This window comes from Dendrobates tinctorius, unplaced genomic scaffold (assembly GCF_039654945.1).
Source record: "Dendrobates tinctorius isolate UK_male_01 unplaced genomic scaffold, ASM3965494v1 ptg000209l, whole genome shotgun sequence".
Taxonomy (NCBI): domain Eukaryota; kingdom Metazoa; phylum Chordata; class Amphibia; order Anura; family Dendrobatidae; genus Dendrobates; species Dendrobates tinctorius.
In genome coordinates, this window is record NW_027361876.1 from 4,813,182 (window position 1) to 4,836,355 (window position 23,174).

The window sequence follows — 23,174 nt, forward strand, 5'->3', positions numbered from 1 at the left end:
CACATAGAATGACTGTGATTAGTGAACGTGATAGGCCGCTCTGAACAAATGTGTTTTGAGGGAGCACATGAAACTATGCAAATTGTGGATAGTCCTAATTTCTTGGGGTAGAGCATTCCAGAGGATTGGCACAGCACAGGAGAAGTCTTGGAGTCAGTAATGGGAGGTACGGATAAGTGCAGAGGTTAGTCGAAAGTCATTTGCAGAGCGCAGCGGTTGGTTAGGCCGATAGACAGAAATGAGGGAGGAGATGTAGGGGGGTGCTGCACTGTGGAGAGCTTTGTGGGTGAGAACAAGTACTTTGACTTGGATCCTATAATGAATGTGCAGCCAATGTAAGGACTGGCGAAGAGCGGACGTGTCCAAGTACCGATTAGCCAGGTAGATGATCCTGGCCGCTGCATTAAGTATGGACTGGAGAGGGGATAGTCGAGTAACGGGGAGGTCAATTAATAGAGCGTTGCAGTAATCCAGGCGGGAGTGGATCAATGCTACAGTGAGGGATTTTGTTGTTTCCATAGTGAGAAACGGGCGGATTCTAGAGATGTTCTTTAGGTGTAAGCGGCAAGAGCGGGCAAGAGATTGTATATGGGATGTGAAGGAGAGATTGGTGTCAAACATAACACCCAGACAGCGCGCCTGCTGCTGGGGTGTTATTGTGGTGCCACCCATGGAGAGGGAAATGTCAGATTTAGGGAGGTTAGTAGACAGCAGGAGCAGAAGATGTTCAGTTTTGGAGAGGTTGAGTTTCAGATAGAGAGCGGGTATGATGTTGGAGACTGCGGACAAAGAGTCACTGGCGTTCTTTAGTACAGCGGAGGTAAGGTTGGGAAATGACATCTCGTGGGGACACGAGATGAAAACATAATTCTCCCTCTGTACAAATCACTCGTCAGACCACACTTGGAGTATTGTGTGCAATTTTGGACGCCGGTGCTCAAGAAAGACATTACTGAACTTGAAAGGGTTAAAGGGCGGGCAACTAAAATGATAAATGGAGTTGGTTCACTACAATACCCAGAAAGGTTATCAAAATTAGGTCTATTTACTCTAGAAAAGAGAAGACTTAGGGGAGACTTAATATATATGTACAAGTATATCAGAGGGCAATACAGAGATCTCTCCAATGAACTGTTTGTACCAAGGACTGTGACAAGAACAAGGGGGCATTCTCTTCGTATGGAGGAAAGACAATTTCTGCACCAGCATAGAAGAGGGTTCTTCATGGTAAGAGCAGTGAGGCTCTGGAATTCTCTTCCTGAGGAAGTGGTGATGGCCAACTCACTGAATGAATTTAAGAAAGGAATGGATGCTTTTCTTGTGAGTAACAGTATAGAAGGTTACAAATAACAGAATATTATAGGTAGATGGTTGACCCAGCTTAGGGGAAGGAATTTTTTCCCTATGGAGAAAATTGGCTTCTACTCTGTGGGTTTTTTGCCTTCCCCAGTATCAACAATGCAGAACAGCTGCACTAAAAATAGGCTGAACTAGATGGACATAAGGTCTTCCATCAGCCTTCAAAACTATGTTACTATGTTACTATAGTTGTGTGTCATCAGCATAAAGATGGTACTGAAAGTCAAATCTGCTGATGGTCTGTCCAATTTGGGTCGTGTAGAGAGGGAAGAGAAGGGGGCCAAGGACTGAGCCCTGAGGTACCCTGACAGCGAGAGGAAGAGGAGATGAAGTGGAGCCAGAGAACAAAACACTGAAGGAGCGGTCAGAAAGATAGGAAGAGAACCAGGAGAGAGCAGTGTCCTTAATGCCTAGTGACTGGAGCCTAGAGAGTAGGAGATGGTGGTCAACAGTGTCGAAAGCTTCAGATAGGTTGAGAAGAATGAGCAGAGAGTGGTCACCGTTACGTTTTGCTGTCAGAAGGTCATTGGTCACTTTGATGAGTGCAGTTTCAGTCGAATGTAGGGGGCGGAAGCCGGACTGTGAAGGGTCTAGGAGGGAGTGAGTGGAGAGGTAATAGGTAAGGCGGGAGTAAACTAGGCGCTCCAAAAATTTAGAGATGAAGGGGAGATTGGAGACTGGTCTGTAGTTGTTTGTGTAGGATGTGTCGAGAGAGGGTTTCTTTAGTAATGGAGTAACAATGGCGCGTTTGAAGGAGGATGGGAAAATGGCCGAGGAGAGGGAGAGATTAAAGATTGCAGTTAGGTGAGTTGTGTCGACTGGAGAGAGACTGGAGGAGATGAGAGGGAATGCGGTCGGTAGTGCATGTGGTCGGACGAGAGGAAGAGAGGAGTCTGGAGACTTCTTCTGTGATGGGATCAAATGTGGAAAGTGAGCCAGGGGAGATGCAGGAAGGGATGGGAGTCACAAGGGATTATGTCGCAATGGACCTGGCTAATCAAAAGACGGGCTGGGAAGGTAAAAGATTGACAAACCTCCCGTCTAGCTGCCAGGTACCAGTGACCTGAATGCTGGAATGAAGTTCCACAAATTGATCCACTCATCTTTAGTTACAACGTTCACTGAATTGTATATGACAAGAACAATAAAACTGCAGTAAAGTTACACATCAAAGAGAAGCAACGGATTACTTACCAATAACTACAATTAACAGAAGTGGAACAAGGAGGATAAAAAAGTACAGTTCAGGGCTTTGCTTTTTCGGTTTTAACTCCACGTTAAAATTGCCTAAATTAATCTTAATTGGCAAAAAAATAGATAAATGAGTCATTTTACATGGATAAACAGACAGCAATGATTTGTTAAAATATTTATGTTAAAAGGTTAGTCAAGGATGGAAAAAAGTAGCACTGATTATTTTCAGAAAGTGGGCCTCTCCTCTCCATAGGCTGTTTCTGGTATTGCAGCTCAATTTTATTAAACTGAATGGGGCTAAGCTATAAGAGCAGAAACAATCTTGCAAGCATTGTGTCATTTCTGAAAAAAGCAGAACCTTGAACAGTTTCTAAGCATCAGTTAGTAAATGTAGGAACATTAAATTGGCTCTCCCAGTAGTTCTATAAACATTCATGACACAATATTCCTTATGATACAATAATAGACACGTTCAGTAAGTTACAAAGGCAGTAAAAACTGACAGATATCAAGCACAAAGGTACAGAGTAAAGGAAAAGGTATAATACTCATTTTCAGGAATGCAAATTCACACTTGGCTGTGGCTGTATTGTTTCTTATACTTAAAGAGAATGTAAGCAGGTAGTACACAGAGTGGCATCATGTAGGGGCAGAGAGCCTGATTCTAGCAATGTATCCACTTATTGGACTGATTAGTGAAGTATTAATAGGATCCCTGTTTCTCTGCTGTAGATGTGGTAGTGATCACAATGCTGATCTACATATAACCCTGCTCACACCCCTGATTGGCTTTCTGTGTACAGTGTACATTGTCAGCAAGTTGCTAATCAATAATTTGGGGCATGGCTACAGAGATAAGTCTGACTGCTGTGCATGTGAGACCTAGTCTTGCATCGATAATCTCCTGCTGATAAAACAATGATTGTATTAAATCTAGAACATGCAGCCTGATATGTGAAACATCCCTGCAATCAAGCTCACATTCCCTATATTATGCTGCTTTCAGACTAAATATCAAAGCTCTTCTGACAGATTCCCTTTAAAGGATATCTACCAAGATTAGTAGTTACCCCTTATCCATGGGATAGAAGATAACTTCCCAATAACTGGAGGTTGGACCCAGAAACCCCACCGATCCTGAGAATGGGGCTCAGCAAAGTCCTTTCTGAATAGAACAGAGGTAAAGTTTGTAAATCTCCCTTCCATTTATTGTTGCTGTTATTGCCACTGGCACTCCTATTACTGTCAGAATTAATGAAAGGGAGGTTTACATGCTCAACCTCGCATTCATTCTTATAGCGGTTCCAGCGGTTGGACCCACAGCATTTGGGAAGTACTCCCTTGTCCTATGTGTAGGGGGTAACTTTTAATCTTGATACATGCTCTTTAAATGCATTTTGGAAAGTATAGACCAGCGGTGCACAACCTTTAGCCACCAATGCCATTCTGTGTGGCCCTCAACCATGTGGATAGAAAAATGCTAACTATGTGTGGACAGCTACACACAGAAGAGTAGTGGCCGGCAGCTAAGGAACAGGAACTGACAAGCATTAATGTTGCCCGGTACGGACACCTCTGAATGCTTAATACAACAGGATAATGTGGTCTCTTAACATGTTTGACACTCTGGAAAGGAGTAGGTGAAATAGACAGGTGGTGATAAGTGTCTGTGGCATACTCCTTTGTAGCTTATTGGTGATCTTAAACATTAGGCAGTAAGAAAAACATCTATTATCTATTGTAAAGTGTTAGCACCACGCCGGATCCCTGCTCTGACAGACAGGGTCTCCGGCGTGTCAGTTCACTTATCCGTGCTGCGGTCGGTTCCTCTCTTCCTCATGCTTCACATGCTCCCAGCAGCTCATCCAGCTGGGCTTCCAACTTTGTCCTTAAGGCACGCGCACGCTCCCGCCCTCTTAATGGGCTAGCGCGTGCACTTGCCATTTCCTCCCTAGCCAATGGTTGAGAGGCATTATGTATATATTGCTTCCTCTCCACTGGGGAGGTGCCTGAGCAACCTTCTTGTTTTGCAGTCTAAGTTGTGTCAGGTTGCATACCAGTCCTGCCTGCTGCACTCTGGGGAAAATCCTGCCTAGTGCACTCTGGTGCAAATCATGCCTGCTGCACTCCAAGCAAATCCTGCCTGCTGAATTGGGGTGCAAATTCGGCCTGCTGCACTCTGGTGCAGATCCTGCCTGCTGCACACTGATACAGACTCTGTCTGCTGCACTCTGATACAGACTCTGTCTGCTGCACTCTGATACAGACTCTGTCTGCTGCACTCTGATACAGACTCTGTCTGCTGCACTCTGGTGTGAACTCTGCTGCACTCTGATGTAAACTCTGCTGCATTCTAATACGAGCTCTGCCAGCTATTCCCTCTAGTCTGTCCTCTGGGTTCAGCAGCTGCACGTCCGTTGGTCTGTCCTGGAGTGGCACCTGGCGTTCATCGGGAGCCAAGTCTAACCTCACCATCAGAGGCTCTAGTGAACAGTCAGGTGATCGCTTAGTCACGCCCCTCCAGGCTCTCCACATTCCGTGGCACAGTGGTTCCACAAACCACGTCCGTGACAATAAAGAACCATGTATACGCATGACCTATTTCTCTTTAAGGTCTATTTACAGTTTTTTATTATATAAATGTAGATTTTACTGCAAATTCATATATAGAAATGCTTCAAGTACTCTTTGAATAAGCTTTCTATTAGTTTTACTGGGAAATTTTCAAAATAAAGAGAAAAAGCAGCACTGTGTGCACTAAAGGAGTTTCTCTCATTCAAATCAGTCAGAAATTTATTCACAGAGTGTTTGACACAGTTTTTGATGTGGATTTAAGAGCAGAATCAATGTCAAAATTCCTGCCATAACCTCTGTGTACCATGAGGCCATATTCCCACCATGAGTATTTGGTGAGCTTTTGGTATTGCAGATTCTCTGCACCATTCCTGCACCTATTAGATAAGTTAGGCTACTTGTGCTTTTTAAATTTCATTATTCAGTTGCTTTTTTACATGTATTTTTATCTCCTTTATGATACTGGGCTTTTTGTCTCTTTGGTATGTTATTCTTTCAATAAAGCTACCATACTTTGTTCTTCACGACACTTCTTACTATTTGGTTTGACAAAACTTTATTAATACAGTCATGTGCAGATTGTATGTATTTTTTACCTGTGGATAAGGGGGTGGCATTGCTATGGACAGTAGAGACAAGCTGCCCCTTTATGAGACAGCACCCCCTTGGTTAGATCAGTGGGACATTCTGCACTTCCCTGCTGTAAAGGCTGTTTTGCTTTCATCTGCCTGACTACAGAGGGGAGCGGCTGCTTTTCTGTGAGGAGAAGAGAAGATTTCTGCAGGAAGCAGAGGGACCTGCCTGAGCTGTGAGGAAAAAGAATGTTTAGCCTGAGACTGTGACTTTGTAAACTATTCTGGGGATTAAAAGGTGGCTTTCCTGCCTTGCTGCCAGAAGCCACAAAGAAAAGACAAGAAAGGAACAGGCTTGGGATCTTCACACAAGGACAAGACCACGTTGCACAGAGCTGCCAGGGAGGACGTCGCATCATCTTGCAAAGAACTGCAGGGAGCCCCCAGGAAGGAACTGAGACACCAACTTTACCTGAGTGTTAACCCCTGTGCGCACGTGTTTAGGGCTTATGATAGGCTGCAATAGACAGAGTACGGTAGCCATGCAGCTGGAGTAGCCAGTCAGGCTAGAGTTAGAGTAGCAGCATACTGTGCTTTATTGTATTTTGCCTTTTGCAAAATACACTGATCTGTAATAGTTGGTGCGCCGTGCCTAGCTAGAGAATATCACTTTTGTAAAATTGTTTTATGTCATTGCATACCCCTGTTTACACTTTCCTAACACTGCATTCCTTGCCTGTAAATAAATTAACCCTTTGTTGCTTGCACCTCATCTTGCGTACCATAGTCCCCCTGCATTGTGGTGGTCCCACGGCCATCGCTTCAGATTTTCCACATCTTATGTAGTTCTATGGTGAAAATCAGCACATAGTACTGAGAGAGACAAATTGACATGTTGAAGATTTGAAACGTGCAGAAAGTCAGTGTAAGATGTGTGACAAAAAGTTGAGAGGACAAGAGATCTCCATAAATTCCAACCCTTTGCTGGAACCAGAAGCACAGCGTTTTTCTTGCAGTGAAAATAAATAGCGTCAGAAGCTCACCATAACCTCATCATGGGCACACAGCCTCAGGGCTCGCTTACACTTGAGATGAAATCAAACAAGTGCAATCTGATAAAAAATTGGATTGCAATTTTAATGTTAAAAAATCAAGCCAATTCGGACCCATACAAATCTATGGGTGCGTGTGAAACATCGCACTGCACTTGGATGTCATCTGAGTGTAGTGCAGTTCCCGCAGATGCTGGCAACAGAAGAGATGGAGAAATTAATTTCTCCGTCAACTCCGCACATCCGCTCTGAATCTTGTAGGCGAGAGGATCAGAGCACAGTAGCATGACACTCTGCTCCCGCTGGCTGCAGAACAGGAGCAGAGGGTCATTAGCATATCGCATCTGATGGTCTCACATCAGATGCTATACGCTGGTGTGACTCAGACCTTAGAGTGCAGATTGGTGGAGGTAAGAGTCCTGTAAATAGAATTTGTACCTATCAGACATTTCTGAAATATACTTTCGATTTACCATAAATGTCCCAAGAGGTAATACTCCTTTTATTTTTACTGTGGACCCCAGATTGGTTCAGTTTGACAATGTGGCCCTTCAACTAAAAAGGATGTGCACCCCTGATATAGACAGAGTATATTATGTCAAGAAGTACAAGAAACATCACTAATAAAAAAGTCTGTCATTAAAGAAAATGTATTACACCTGGACGACATCTATTTATAACTATCAGTATATAAAACCTGGGATTTTATATATTTAATTTCAGGTGTACCAGACAAATTACAAATTATGAGGAGATTCTAAAACATTTTTCAACTTGGCTTTTGTAGGAAAAAATATGTTTTCTTCCATTGATGCAAAGATCGGTTCTATCCCTCAACAGATTCAGGTGGTGGTGTTCTGCTGGCAACAACAAATACAGTTAGGTCCATATATATTTGGACAGAGACAACATTTTTCTAATTTTGGTTCTAGACATTACCACAATGAATTTTAAACAAAACAATTCAGATGCAGTTGAAGTTCAGACTTTCAGCTTTCATTTGAGGGTATCCACATTAAAATTGGATGAAGGGTTTAGGAGTTTCAGTTCCTTAACATGTGCCACCCTGTTTTTAAAGGGACCAAAAGTAATTGGACAGAATAAATAATTGTAAATAAAATGTTCATTTCTAGTGCTTGGTTGAAAACCCTTTGTTGGCAATGACTGCCTGAAGTCTTGAACTCCTGGACATCACCAGACACTGTGTTTCCTCCTTTTTGATGCTCTGCCAGGCCTTCACTGCGGTGGTTTTCAGTTGCTGTTTGTTTATGGGCCTTTCTGTCTGAAGTTTAGTCTTTAACAAGTGAAATGCATGCTCAATTGGGTTGAGATCAGGTGACTGACTTGGCCATTCAAGAATATTCCACTTCTTTGCTTTAATAAACTCCTGGGTAGCTTTGGCTTTATGTTTTGGGTCATTGTCCATCTGTAGTATGAAACGACAACCAATCAGTTTGGCTGCATTTGGCTGGATCTGAGCACACAGTATGGCTCTGAATACCTCATAATTCATTTGGCTGCTTCTGTCCTGTGTCAAATCATCAATAAACACTAGTGACCCAGTGCCACTGGCAGCCGTGCATGTCCAAGCCATCACACTGCCTCCACCATGTTTTACAGATGAAGTGGTATGCTTTGGATCATGAGCTGTACCACGCCTTCGCCATACTTTTCTCACACAATCATTCTGGTAGAGGTTGATCTTGGTTTCATCTGTCCAAAGAATGTTCTTCCAGAACTGTGCTGGCTTTTTTAGATGTTGTTTTTTTTAGCAAAGTCCAGTCTAGCCTTTTTATTCTTGATGCTTATGAGTGCCTTGCACCGCGCAGTGAATCCTCTGAATTTACTTTCATGCAGTCTTCTCTTTATGGTAGATTTGGATATTGATACGCCTACCTCCTGGAGAGTGTTGTTCACTTGGTTGGCTGTTGTGAAGGGGTTTCTCTTCACCATGGAGATTATTCTGCGATCATCCACCACTGTTGTCTTCCATGGGCGCCAGGTCTTTTTGCATTGATGAGTTCACCAGTGCTTGCTTTCTTTCTTTCTTTCTCAGGATGTACCAAACTGTAGATTTTGCCACTACTAATGTTGTAGCAATTTCTCGGATGGATTTTTTCTGTTTTTGCAGCTTAAGGATGGCTTGTTTCACCTGCATGGAGAGCTCCTTTGACCGCTTGTTTCCTTCACATCAAAACCTTCCAAATGCAAGCACCACACCTCACATCAACTCCAGGCCTTTTATCTGCTTAATTGAGAATGACATAACAAAGGGATTGCCCACACCTGTCCATGAAATAGCCTTGGAGTCGATTGTCCAATTACTTTTGGTCCCTTTAAAAACAGGATGGCACATGTTAAGGAGCTGAAACTCCTAAACCCTTCATCCAATTTTAATGTGGATACCCTCAAATGAAAGCTGAAAGTCTGAACTTCAACTGCATCGGAATTGTTTTGTTTAAAATTCATTGTGGTAATGTCTAGAACCAAAATTAGAAAAATGTTGTCTCTGTCCAAATATATATGGACCTAAGTGTATATCAAATATCCAAAGTTAGGCCGGTGTCACACTTGCAACTTAAATGCGAGAAACTCACGTGAGTCTCTCGCCTCAGTACCCGGCACTCGGGACCAGAGCGTTTAGCTGCATAGAAATACATGCAGTCGCACACTCCAGTCCCGAGTGCCGGCAGCAGTGCCGGGTATTGAGGCATGAAACGCGCTCGAGTTTCTCGCATTGCAGTTGCAAGTGTGACCCTGACCTTAGAAGAATAATGACGGCACTCACCAGTGCCTTCTTTATTAACTTAAACTCCTTAAAAGCGAGCCACGTTGAGGCCAAGTTTATACGACAGTAGTTTTGGTCCAAGTTCTGTCCATGAAAAAACACAGCGAGCAATGTTGCTCAATGAAGAAGTGCAGATGAGCAATTTTTTTTCATGGACCGAATCAGCACATGAAAAAATTGCAGCAAACACTAGTTTCTTTTGATGAGATTCCCTTATTCAAGTCTTCACAAACAAAGTCGGACATCATATGGAGCAAAAGTCTAACATCCAATTTTTATAGATAATTTGCAATTCTTTAACATAGAAAAATTGTAGGAGTTTTCTGGATTAAAATCACATTTTTTTATGTGCCAATATGAACACGGCCTTACCTGCAGCTGAGAGTAGAAGGATGTGTAAAAGACATGAAATGGCCATTTTGCGTCACTCCACAGCTTTCTCCAGTCTCTTGAACAAGCTAAAGAAACGTACAGAGTAGAGAAAGTGTTGGAGTGACATGAAACTGCCGTCAGCTGCCTGAAACTCTCTACTGCATGTAACTTGGCTCGCTTTTCACACATTAAAGGTAATAAAAAATAATAATGTCTTTAGTCTTCTGACTTTAGATATTTAAAAACATTGTATTTGTTGCAGAATTTCCACTTTTAGCAGAATGATTAGCATTGTTGAGAAAAAAAATCTATCACTTGGGACTTATAGCAAACATCTGCAACATCATGCCATGGAGGGTTACAAGAAGGAACTGAGCACAAATAGTGGGTTGCCATACAATGCAGACTAGAGAGGAACACAACAAACAATAACAGTTAAAAGGGTTTTCCCATGCACAAAGTACATTTTAATCAACAGATCTTGAAATAATAAGTTTTCCAAATGGATGCGTTAAAAATAACTTTTCGTATGCTGAGATAATCTTATATATGCCCCTGCCATGTACTGTGTAATGGCTTCATCACAGGAGTGAGTGTTTCTGCCATGTCTCCAGCCCTCCTACCTCATCATAAATCAAGTTAGTGACATGAGAGCTCCAGCTGCTGCTGATCTGGAATGGCAATGACTTGATTTATGATGGGCTGCAGAAAAACTCCTGTGAACAAAATGGGTATAGAAATGTGTTACCTCAGAAAACAGCATCTGTGGGCCCCTGCTGTTTCTTCTGTATACTTACTTATCACAAGTGATTTATTATTCCTCTCCTGACCAGGAGCAGTGGTATGTGCTGACCATGAACTGGAGCAGCTCAGCAAGGTAGGACACAGCAAATAAACATTGTAGGGGCAAATTAATAACCTTATACCAGAACAAGACATTCAGTTATGGAACTGAATATTCCAAGATCTATTGATTAAATGCACTTTGCTTGTGGGAAAACCCCTTTCAACAAAGAATTATCTTCTGTCTGCTCAGCAGAATAAGCCTACAGCCGTACACTATACTCCTAAATATTATAATACATCATTCCCAAAGATGCGATCATAATAACTCACCTCAATCAACATTTTTTGAGCATTAATTTCCCCTTTAAAAACATTTCTTGCTTTGCATTGTATAGAATTCTGCTTTACTACTGTAATATTCCATACTTCACAGCTTAGTTCCACATCCTTGTAATGGATTTGAATGCCAATTTCATGTGCCTGAATTCCCAGGTCATCCTCTTTTTTCTGGGGATGAATTATATTCGAATTATAGTGTTTTGTCCAATATAGTATGCTAAGATTAGCAAAAAAGAGTCATTTACTGTTAACAGTCAAAGTGTACTCTATTCACTCAAGTGCATATTCTTGACTATTGGTTGTTCTACCATTCCATGTGATATATGGTGCAGGACTGAATAGGAGTATTGCCCTTAAAGAGGTTGTCCACATCTTTTTCACTGATGACCAATCGCTAGGATAGTTCATCAATGTCTTATCGATAGGGGTCTGACACATGGCACCCCTCCGATCAGCTGTTGTCAGTATTGGCTGTGGGAACTTCTTGATTGCAGAGCTGCTCCATCTCCTGATAATCTCCAGGGTACTACACATTCGCCACCTATTCAAATCAACAGGAGGCAGATGTGTTGTACCTTGATGCTGCCACTATGAAAAGATAGAGAAGTTTCGTCCAACACCGAGAACAGCTGATTCACTTGGGGTGCTGGGTGTAGGACCAAGGCCGATCAGACATTGATGACCTATGCTAAGGATAGGTCAAGATTGAAAAAGTAGTGGACAGCCTCTTTAATGAGTACCGAAGCAGGCTGTGCCAGCACTGTTACTTTGCAGTGTTGCAGCTCTAGGTTGAAATCCCACCAAGGGTAACATCGGTAATAAGCAGGAGCAAGTAAAATAAACAAATATAAAACATTTAGGGTGTTTATTATAATGTTTTATTTCCTATAGTACTTTCCATTTAAGTCACTAGTAGTCACCATAAGGTGTAAAATGACGGTTCAATAAAATACCAAGTAAAGTAGAGATGAGCGGATCGCTGTGCGAATTTCCTGAGTTTCCACATTCCCAGGCATTTGATTTGACAGGCATGGATTGAAGTCATCTGTGTGGCACACAAGACATATTATGCCAGTCCTGATAAAATAAAAGTAAGCCAAGCCTGGAAACCCAGAGGGTAAGGAAATTTGCACGGCTTCTGTCCTTGTGCAGAGAGCATTGAACTGGACCGTGGTCCGGGCTTGTGTGAAGCGATTCACTCATCTTTAAACTAGACATATTTCATCCATTCTGGCAAGAGAAGATGAGTTATTGCCCTATTTATACAAATACACCATAGTTGTTTTTTTCCCGTTGTCTTTCATTGCTGAATTAGACATGACATGTTATCACAATAAAATAAAAATATGTCGTGACACATACCTCTATTAGGAGTTCAATTTCGTTATTGTTATAATTTAGTAGATAAAATGTGTTGAAAATAGGGTCCGTCTTATAAATTAATTCTCCACAATCTGTAGTACTGGCTTGAATCCTTAAGTCTATTTTGTAAGTCTGTGGTTTTTCACCTAGTTTTGGAGCTTGAAAATGACAGTGTGTTGAATTTCCTAAGCACTTTTTTGCCTGGAAAACACAAAAAAACATGGCTTGGTATGTGGTAATAGCTAACTGATAAAAAAAAAAAAGAAATCTATAAGCATCATACATCTTTTAAACAGGACCTTTCACCAAATTTTTCATGTTGCACTGAGCACACCAGTCGCAATTCATCAAGACTAGTGTTGAGCGATACCACCCGATACTGAAAAATATCGTATCGGAATGGATCGGCCGATCTAAAAAAAGTATCGGGTATCGCCGATTCCGATCCCGGAAGTCCCATTCAAGTCAATGGAACAGAAATATCGGAATTAAAAAAAACCCTTTCTTTCCCTGTTGGTTAATTCTACATGGAGAAAAACAACTAATAATAATGTAGAATGTATTGTGGGAGGTGTAGGAGACATTAAAGCCATAGAGGTTTAGCCCAATCAAATGGAATAGCAGGACTTTTTTTTTTTTTAAAGACATTCGTAGTTACAAAGATATTGACTATGTTAAAGTCTTTAATTTTTTGTCAGATGTGTATGTTTCACTACTTCCATGCTCTTCACCTTCTTTTTTACTTCTCCCACACTTTCTCCATCATCTTCAGCAGCAGCAGCAGTATCTTCTTCTTCTTCTTTTATTCTTCTTCTTTTATTCTTCTTCATATTCTACTTCTTCATCTTCTTCCTATTCTTATTCATCATATTCTTATTTGTGTCAGGCATTCCTGTAGTGGTTATCTATAAAAGTTTGAAGATTACACCTTCTGGTCAGCCTGTCACAAAAGATTTGCAACAGGATTTGTCCGCCTTCAGTTTGGCATGCAGCAGCAGGCCTTTTCCAGGGGCACCACGAGGAGGAACGGACTCACTCCCATACACTGCTTAGTCTTCTTCTGCTTATAAATTAGATAATATTTGCTCTGATTTTTAGTCTTATGCTTCATGTTCTTCTGCTTTTGGTTTTTATGCTTCTTGGTCTTCTGTCTCTTGTTGTTCTGCATCTTGGTGGTTGTCTTCCTGTTCTTTGTCCTCTTGGTCATCTTCTTCAGGGTCATCTTTTAGGTATTCTTCTGTGTGGTCTTCAGGGTCGTCGTCTTCAGGGTCATTGTCAGGGAGATCCAGAGTGAGAATCAAAAACCATTTCCACAAGCTTGAACTTGGAAAAGTAGCAGAAGGTACAAGAAGGATGAGGAACTGCCGAGAACCAGCTGACTGTACTGGAACCCGGAGGGGCAGCAGAATGAACAAGAGCCAATGGCACAACCGTGGACCAGCTGACGTTGCTGGAACACGGTTACTAAGCAGGAGGTACCTGTGCTCCAAAGCACTACCAAGGACCAGCAGACGTTGCTGGAACTCGGATACCAAGAAGGAGGCACCTAGGCCAAAGGCACTGCCGAGAACCAGCTGACGGTGCTGGAACCCGGATGGGTAGCAGAAGCTGCAAGAGCAAGTGACACTAGCGAGGACCAGCTGACGGTGCTGGAACCCGGTGGGGCAGCAGAAGAAACAAGAGCCAATGGGAGAACCATGGACCAGCTGACGGTGCTGTAACACGGTTTCTAAGCAGGAGGTACCTGTGCTACAAAGCACTACCAAGGACCAGCAGACATTGCTGGAACACGGATACCAAGAAGGAGGCACCGAGGCCAAAGGCTCTGCCGAGAACCAGCTAACGGTGCTGGAACCCGGATGGGTAGCAGAAGGTACCCAGGAAAAAAACAAAGTTGCAAGGCCGTGAGCCGGCCGCAGTTACCGAAACCCACAGTCCTACAGGGGGTGCTTGTTGCTTGTCCTATTGGCACTACGTAACCAGCCTTTATTACCAGAACCCGCAGCCCACATAGAAAGCACCGAAACTGCAGGCACCATAGACTCGGCTAACCCGACCGCAACACGACAGGACAACGTATTGGTGGCAAAGTGACGTTGACACTACCCGGAAACAGCAGGCGTGCTGGAACCAAGCTGGGCAGGAGGGAGTACCCGTGCCAAAGACACTGCCGAGAACCAGCTGACGGTGCTGGAACCCGGAGGGGCAGCAAAAGGAACAAGAGCCAATGGCAAAACCGTGGACCAGCTGACGGTGCTGGAACACGGTTTCTAAGCAGGAGGTACCTGTGCTAAAAAGCACTACCAAGGACCAGCAGACGTTGCTTGAACTCGGATACTGACAAGGAGGCACCTCAGCCAAAGGTACTGCCGAGAACCAGCTGACGGTGCTGGAACCCGGATGGGTAGCAGAAGGTACCCATGAAAAACAAAGTTGCAAGGCCGCGAGCCGACCGCAGTTACCGAAACCCACAGTCCTACAGGGAGTGCTTGTCCTATTGGCACTATGGAACCAGCCTTTGTTACCAGAACCCGCAGCCCACATAGGAAGCACTGAAACTGCAGGCACCATAGACTCGGCTAACCCGACCGCAACACGACAGGACAACGTATCAGTGGCAAAGTGACGTTGACACTACCCGGAAACAGCAGGCGTGCTGTAACCAGGCTGGGCAGGAGGGAGTACCCTTGCCAAAGACACTGCCAAGAACCAGCTGACGGTGCTGGAACCCAGAGGGGCAGCAAAAGGAACAAGAGCCAATGGCACAACCGTGGACCAGCTGACGGTGCTGGAACACGGTTTCTAAGCAGGAGGTACCTGTGCTACAAAGCACTACCAAGGACCAGCAGATGTTGCTGGAACTTGGATACCATGAAGGAGGCACCTAGGCCAAAGGCTCTGCCGAGAAACAGCTGACGGTGCTGGAACCCGGCTGGGCAGGAGGGAGTACCCATGGCAAACACACTTCTGAGCAGCAACATGCGATGTTGAAGCCCAGGGGTCAATCATGCAGCAGGCTGAGGCCAACTTGGAGTGAGTTTTATATTGGTGGTACACAACTACTGATTGTAACCGTGATCCACTTTGGCCTCTGGCTCTACTGTCTCTAGTATTTCCCCTGGCCTCCAACCACGGCAGTTGCTGCTCTGCAGAGTTGTCTGCACAATCCACACTTGTTCCCGAGTTACTGGGGCTCAGTCACGTCAGTTGATCCCCTGATATGTGTCCGGCAATGTGTCCTGCTCTTTCCCCATTCCCACAACTATTAATGGGAATGGGGACAGAGCAGGAGACATTGCCGGACACACCACAGGGGATCAACTGACGTGACTGAGCCCAAGTAACACAGGAACAAGTGTGGATTGTGCAGACGGCACATCAGAGCAGCGACTGGCGGGGTGGGAGGCCAGGGGAAATACTAGAGACAGTACAGCCAGAAGCCTAAGTGGTCCACGGTTAAAAGTCAGTAGTAGTGTGATGTTGGAGGCAGCAGGAGACTTTGCCATCCGCACAGCAGGGGAACAGCTGGCGTTACTGAACCCCACAGACACAGGAGCGAGTGTTTCTATCTGGGCGGACGGCACTTCCAAGCTACAACTGGCTGTGTTGAAGCCCAGGATCAATGCTCCGAGCAGGCTGAGGCCTACTTGGAGCAAGTGGAAAATAACATGTAGTGTGATGTTGGAGGCAGCAGGAGACTTTGCCATCCGCACAGCAGGGGAACAGCTGGCGTTACTGAACCCCACAGACACAGGAGTGAGTGTTTCTATCTGTGCGGACGGCACTTCCAAGCTACAACTGGCTGTGCTGAAGCCCAGGATCAATGCTCCGAGCAGGCTGAGGCCTACTTGGAGCAAGTGGAAAATAACATGTAGTGTGATGTTGGAGGCATGTGGAGGCAGCAGGAGACTTTGCCATCCGCACAGCAGGGGAACAGCTGGCATTACTGAACCCCACTGACACAGGAGCTAGTGTGTTTTTCTCTGCGGAGACGGCACTTCTGAACACCAACTGGCGTTGTTGGAGCCCAGGATGATGCACTGCCTGCTAGTGCATCATCTGCACTCGCCATCCGCGTGGAATCATCGAAGGCACGCAAAACGAAGCAGATGTCCTTCATAGAGGCCCACTCAGTGGTGCTGAAGTGTGACCGGCGCACATTGCGACTTGTTTGCGCCTGATGCAGCTGGTACTCCATGACTGCTGCCTGCTGCTCACACAACCGCTCCAACATATGTAACGTTGAATTCCACCTGGTGGGTAGGTCACATATGATGCAATGTTCCGGAAGGCGTAATCGGCGCTGCAGAGCAGCAAGGCGCGATCTTGCCGTACTGGAACGACGCAAGTGAGCGCACTCTATGCGGACCTTGTGCAGCAGTGCATCAAGATCCGGATAGTCCCTCAGAAAGCTCTGCACGACCAAGTTGAGCACATGTGCCAGACATGGGATGTGAGTGAGGTTGCCAAGGCCAAGAGCTGCCACCAGATTTCGGCCATTGTCACACACTACCAAGCCCAGCTGGAGATTCGCTGGCAGAAACCACACGTCGCTCTCCTGCTTGATGGCATTCCAGAGCTCCTGCGCTGTGTGGCTTCGATTCCCCAATGAAATTAATTTCAGTACGGCCTGTTGACGTTTGGCCACGGCTGTGATCATATCGGTCGTAACAGGCTCCTGCTGCGCTGTTTCAGAGGAACTTGAGTAGGAGGAGGAGTCAATGTGTACAGACTGGATTCCTGCAATCCGTGGAGTTGGCAGAACACGTAGAGCGCCACTCTCCAGATCTGTACCCGGCTCCACAACATTGACCCAATGGGCAGTGAGGGAAAGGTATCGTCCCTAACCATGGTTACTGGTCCACGCATCGGTGGTCAGGTGGTCCTTGCTACTGACGGCGTTTAGTATCGCAAGTTTTATGTTTGCCTCCACATGTTTCTGCAGGGCAGGGACGGCTCGCCTGCTGAAATAAAAGTGGCTGGGCACGGTGTATTGTGGGACTGCCAATGCCATGAAGTCCCGGAAGGTGTCAGTCTCCACCAGCCTGAATGACAGCATTTCAAGGGCCAGTAGTTTGGCAATGCCAGCATTCAGAGCCTGTGCTCGGGGATGGTTTGCCGAGTATGGCCGCCTTTTCTCCCATGCCTGTGCTACCGATGGCTGCCGAGTGGCCTGGGAGTGTGAGGATGGCTTGGAACGTGGTGCTGTGGGTGGAATGTCACAGGGTCTCCTGACAACAGTGCCAGAGGTTCTTCCTTGGCGATCCTGTGAGGAAGCCGAACCAGCTGTGTGTGAGCTGGAGGAAGAGGCCCCAACACGAGCTGAAGAGGTGGTAGGTGGTGCTGTACGTTGGCTCGTGCTTGGTCCGCACATGTTTCCACATATTAGTGGTATTGAGGTTGCTCACATTTTTCCCTCTTTTGACTCTCTGATGACACAGCTTGCATTTGACAAAGCAAATGTCATCTGCAACTGTGTCAAAAAAGGACCACGCACTGCAAGTCTTGGGAGCGCCCTTTTTGCCTTTTGAAAGTGGAATGCTCCTAACGGGTGCCGAAGTGGAGGCTACAGGCAACCAAGTCTGCCCCCTCCCTCTCGCTCCGGTTTTTGCCATTCGGGGAATCTCTTCCTCAGAGCTGCTCCCACCACCTTTCTGTTCCTCACGCCATGATGGGTCAAGGACCTCATCATCTACACTCCCCTCTTCAAACACTTGCTTCTCCTGGGTTGTCTCGCCAGCACTGTACGCAACAGAAAGTGGTAACTGAGTCTCGTCATCATCTGATGCGTACTGAGGTGTGCTGACCATAGGCACTGGCCCACCCGCCTCTTCAGATTCAGAGGGACAAAGAAGTTGTGCATCACTGCATACTCCCTCTTCTTCACATTCTGGAATGCTGCATGGCTGGCCCCCTCTTTCCAAACCAACAGATTCCGAGAACAGAAGTAGAGACTGTGATGGCTCCTGTCCAGGGCTCTCTGACTGCCTGGGCACTTTGGCAGGTGGTGAAGAGACAGATGGTTGCTCTTCGGTGCTCTGGCCCTGAGAGGATGTGGAAGCAATTGAAGTCGATGCGTTAGCTGCCATCCATCCGACAACGGCTTCAATTTGTTCCTCCCGCAGCAGTGGGGTACGGTGAGGTCCTACAGAGCTGCGCATAAAGGACTGTTGCCTGCTAAAACTGGGGGATGCTGACTCACTGGTGCCAACAGCAGGCACAGAATCCCCACGTCCTCTCCCTGCAGAATCCCCACGTCCTCTCCCTGCAGAATCCCCACACCCACGGCCACGTGCCTTACTCCCTGCCTTCTTCATCTTGCTAGACTGAGAAAGATAGGCAGAAAAGTACAAAGGGGGGCCTTAGTGTGCTTATTCCTGAACAGCTGGTTGCAGATATAAGAAACACTAATTTTATGAAGTGTGTGTGTCGACTACACTTTAATGGGAGCTAATGTGGCCTACACAACTTTCAAATGTAGTGTTTGGTGAACTTTGTTTTTTTTGGGGGCAAAAAAACTAAAAGGATGTGACCAAAGATTTGAAAGTGAGAGTATCACCAACTTTCTGGAGATATTACAATGCAGGCAGGTAACCTACAATGCAAAAGATGAGGCTCCAAAAAAATTGGGTAATACTAATCTGGCTGCAGCTGAAGGGCACAAGCCAGAAAAAAGGCTCCTCTATCTACTCCTATATAGTGTTTGCAAATCACCAATGTAGATGGATATGGATGGATGCACACTAATAGGAGAAGAAAAAATGAGCTGCAATTAAAGAAATATATGTGTGAGGCAGTGACGCACGCTGAGCAGCCTACAACCAGACGTAGCTGCAGGACACACTACTCAGCATGAGCTGCACTCACACACAGTCAGAGACCTCTCAGACAGCCGTGAACAGTGCAGCTAAGTGGGCACTAGCACTGACAGGCTGCAGAAAGGCTCCGCTGTGTACTCCTAGAGTGTTTGCAACCACCGTATATGGATACGGATGGATGCACACTAATAGGAGAAAAAATGAGCTGCAATAAAAGAAAAATGTGTGAAGCACTGACATGCTGAGCGGCCTACAACCAGACGTAGCTGCAGGACACACTACTCAGCGTGAGCTGCACTCACACACAGTCAGAGACCTCTCAGACAGCCGTGAACAGTGCAGCTAAGTGGACACTAGCACTGAAAGGCTGCAGAAAGGCTCTGCTGTCTACTACTAGTGTTTGCAACCCATGTATATGGATACGGATGGAAGCACACTAGATAGAATTTTTGAAAAATAAGCAGCTCAAAAAGAAAAATATGTGTGAGGCAGCAGTGAGGCACGCTGGGCGGCTTACAACCAGACGTGGCTGCAGGACCCACGCCACAGCGTGAGCTGCACTCACACAGCCCTTGCAGACAGCTGTGAACACTGCTGCTAGGGAAAAGAAAGCTACAGTGGTGGTTTATGTAGCCTGGGTAAAGCACAATATTGTTTTGAGAATCACTATTTCTAACTGTCCCTCAGTCTTCAACAGCAGCCTGTCCCTAACTGAATTCACAGCAGAGTGACCAGAAATGGCGGCGCAGTGGCTTTTATAGTGCATCATGACATCATTTCAGCAGCCAATCACAGCCATGCCAATAGTTAACATGCCTACATGCCTAACAGGATGTGCCCACACTTCTGAGGATTCCCATTGGCTGAATCAAAGCGAGCAGGCTGATAGCATTATGGGAACTTCCGATTCCGGTATCCGATATGAAAAAAGTATCGGAAGTCAGTATCGGAATTCCGACACAGCTAATATCAGCCGATACCCGATACTTGCGGTATTGGAAAGCTCAACACTAATCAAGACTGGTGATTTTCTCAACAGTCATGATGAAGGGCATGTGGAATCAGAAACTCCTGATTCATAAAGAATTGAAAGCCTCTTCATGAATCTGGAGTACCTGACGAGTGGCGTGCGTCTCCATTCGCCATGTTAAATGTATTTCTCAAGTAAGGGACAGAAATGAAATTTCTGCAGGAGGGAATTTCACAGCTTATGAATTAGATGAGCTGTGGCTTCACAGTCCTGCTTCGCCCCTATCCTACCACAGCTCTACCCATTTTGGGGGTCTGACGAAGGCAGTGGCTCAAACGCGCGTTGGGGTGGACGCATCCCTGGGACTATATTGGACTCCTTTTACCTCACTTCATTTTTTCACACAGGTAAACACAATATGTCTGTTCATTTTCATTTTCCTTGTGGCTTTATTATAAATGGTACACACCATTGGTCATTTATTTAAGTGATAGCACTTGTACCTTATATAAATCCTTGCAGTATTGTACAGTATATATATCAGAGATTATTTATTATTATTATATTGGCCATATTTGGTATTTGTCAATTATTTAATTGATATCATTTGCATTTGTCCCCTCTAATTTTGTCATTTGTTATTCATGTAAGTGTAAGCATCTACATCTTATATTTATTTCTTTGCCACACACTACATTTATCTGTGAGTTTTTACCATTATTCTTGTGGCTATATTTGGTATTGGTCACTTATTCAAGTGAAAGCATTTGCAAGCTTTTCCCCTTTATTTTTACCACCTAATCTAGTTGTCATTGTGGGGCCCCTATAGTTCATACCGTTTACACATCCCAATACTTCTGCAGCACTTTTTTGTATCCACTGCACATTGCACTTTCTTTCTAGATTGTCATAACCATGCTGCTATCATCATTGCCCCTTGGGTTTTACGTCTTTTGTTATGCCCATTGAGTATTTCTATCTATCCCTACCATTGTCTTGTTTTAATTTTTTGATTAATAAAATATTGATAGACTATTGGGTTTTCAAAGTCGGTCTTTTTCTTTGTTGCTTTGATAGTGCCTTCAAAGCAGAATGAAAAGTTGTTTTTTTATTTCACCTCTCCATTGCAGAAATATTAGCAATCAAAGATTTGCCACCTAATGAGTCAGCTCTAGTGGTCCAAATGGGTGTTACTGGGGGCATTAACTTCTGCCTTATAGATTGTAAGCTTGTGCAACAGGGCCCTCAATCCTCTTGGTACAGTAGGGAAAAAAAGTATTTAGTCAGCCACCAATTGTGCAAGTTCTCCCACTTAAAAAGGTGAGAGAGGCCTGTAATTGACATCAAAGGTAGACGACAACTATGAGAGTCAAAATGAGAAAACAAATCCAGAAAATCACCTTGTCTGATTTGGCAAGATTTACAGTATTTTTCATATTATGGTGGAGAATAAGTATTTGGTCACCTAAAAACATGCAAGATTTCTGGCTCTCACAGACCTGTAACTTTTCCTTAAGAGGCTCCACTGTCCTCCACTCATTACCTGTAGTAATGGCACCTGTTTGAATTTGTTATCAGTATAAATGACACCTGTCCACAACCTCAGTCACACTCCAAACTCCACTATGGTGAAGAAAAAAGAGCTGTCGAAGGACACCAGAAACAAAATTGTAGCCCTGCACCAGGCTGGGAAGACTGAATCTGCAATAGGCAAGCAGCTTGGTATCATGAAATCAACTGTGGAAGCAATAATAAGTAGAGTTGAGCGAAACGGGTCGAAAAATTTCAAAAGTTGACGACTTTTGGCAAAGTCGGGTTTCATGAAACGAAACCCGACCCTAGGATGAGGTCGGCCACGAGGTCGGCGACTTACGCGCCAAAGTCGCGTTTCAAAAGTTTGTTTTGTGCTCTTTTTCAGCCAATCAGGATCCACGGACACTGTGGGCAACGTGATGACATAGGCAGGGGTCACCACCATCTTTCAGAAGGGCATGCAAGTGATTGGCTTGCTTTGGTGGGCGTCACAGGGGTTATAAAAGGGCGTGCACGCCGACCGCCATCTTACTTCTGCCGATCTTAGCATAGGGAGAGGTTGCTCCTGCTGATTCTGTAGGGAGAGCATTAGGCAGGGAAGAAGAAAAAAAAACTGCTTCTGCTGCTAGCGATTTTGCCTGTACAACACACCAGTCACTGTGTGTGCAGTGCAAGGGGAGGCTATATTGTGGTGGATCAGCGGTGTTGGTCGTTAGGCTGCCTTCTAAGGCTTCCTGACAGCTGCATTGCTGTTTACCCACTGCTCTGCAAACTGCTTTTTTAAAAGCAATCCCAATTTTTTTTTTGTCCTGCTGAGGTACTGAGCGTGCATTTTTTCACACCATACAGCGGTGTACGCTCCTCACACAGTACCGTGTAACGGCTGTTATCACAGCCACAGTGAGGCTATCTGTGTGTCACTCTGTGAGAATAAGTCGAGGACATGTTCCATTCTTACAGACCTGCACCTACTAGTTTTGTCTAGCTTTCAAACAGTTAAATATATTTGCTGTTTGATCACTTTCAAAACTATAGAGAGACAGCGTCAGTCCGTATACTTAAAAAACACGGAGCTTGACAATTTTACGTACACCGGACAGCCGTGTACGTGCACGCTCCTCTCAGTACCGTGTAACGGCTGTTATCACGGCCACAGTGAAGCTATCTGTGTGTCACTCTGTGAGAATAAGTCGAGGACATGTTCCGTTCTTACAGACCTGCACCTACTAGTTTTGTCTAGCTTTCAAACAGTTAAATATATTTGCTGTTTGATCACATTCAAAACTATAGAAAGACAGCGTGTGTCAGTCCGTATACTTAAAAAACATGGAGCTTGACAATTTTACGTACACCGGACAGCCGTGTACGTGCACGCTCCTCTCAGTACCGTGTAATGGCTGTTATCACGGCCACAGTGAAGCTGTGTGTCACTGTGGAAGGATAAGTGGAGAACTT

The 23,174-nt window shown here is 44.9% G+C and overlaps 1 protein-coding gene across 1 annotated transcript in view; it reads right to left on the minus strand.

Moving 5' to 3' along the window:
* Positions 1-23,174, minus strand: part of PLXNC1 (plexin C1) — a 387,127-nt gene that overhangs the window by 119,823 nt on the left and 244,130 nt on the right. Inside the window, exons 13-15 of the mRNA XM_073554254.1 lie at positions 12,399-12,599; positions 11,028-11,204; positions 2,554-2,656 (exon numbers count right to left, since the gene is read on the minus strand). Coding sequence (XP_073410355.1) covers positions 2,554-2,656; positions 11,028-11,204; positions 12,399-12,599 — 481 coding nt within the window. The remainder of the gene's footprint in view (positions 1-2,553; positions 2,657-11,027; positions 11,205-12,398; positions 12,600-23,174) is intronic.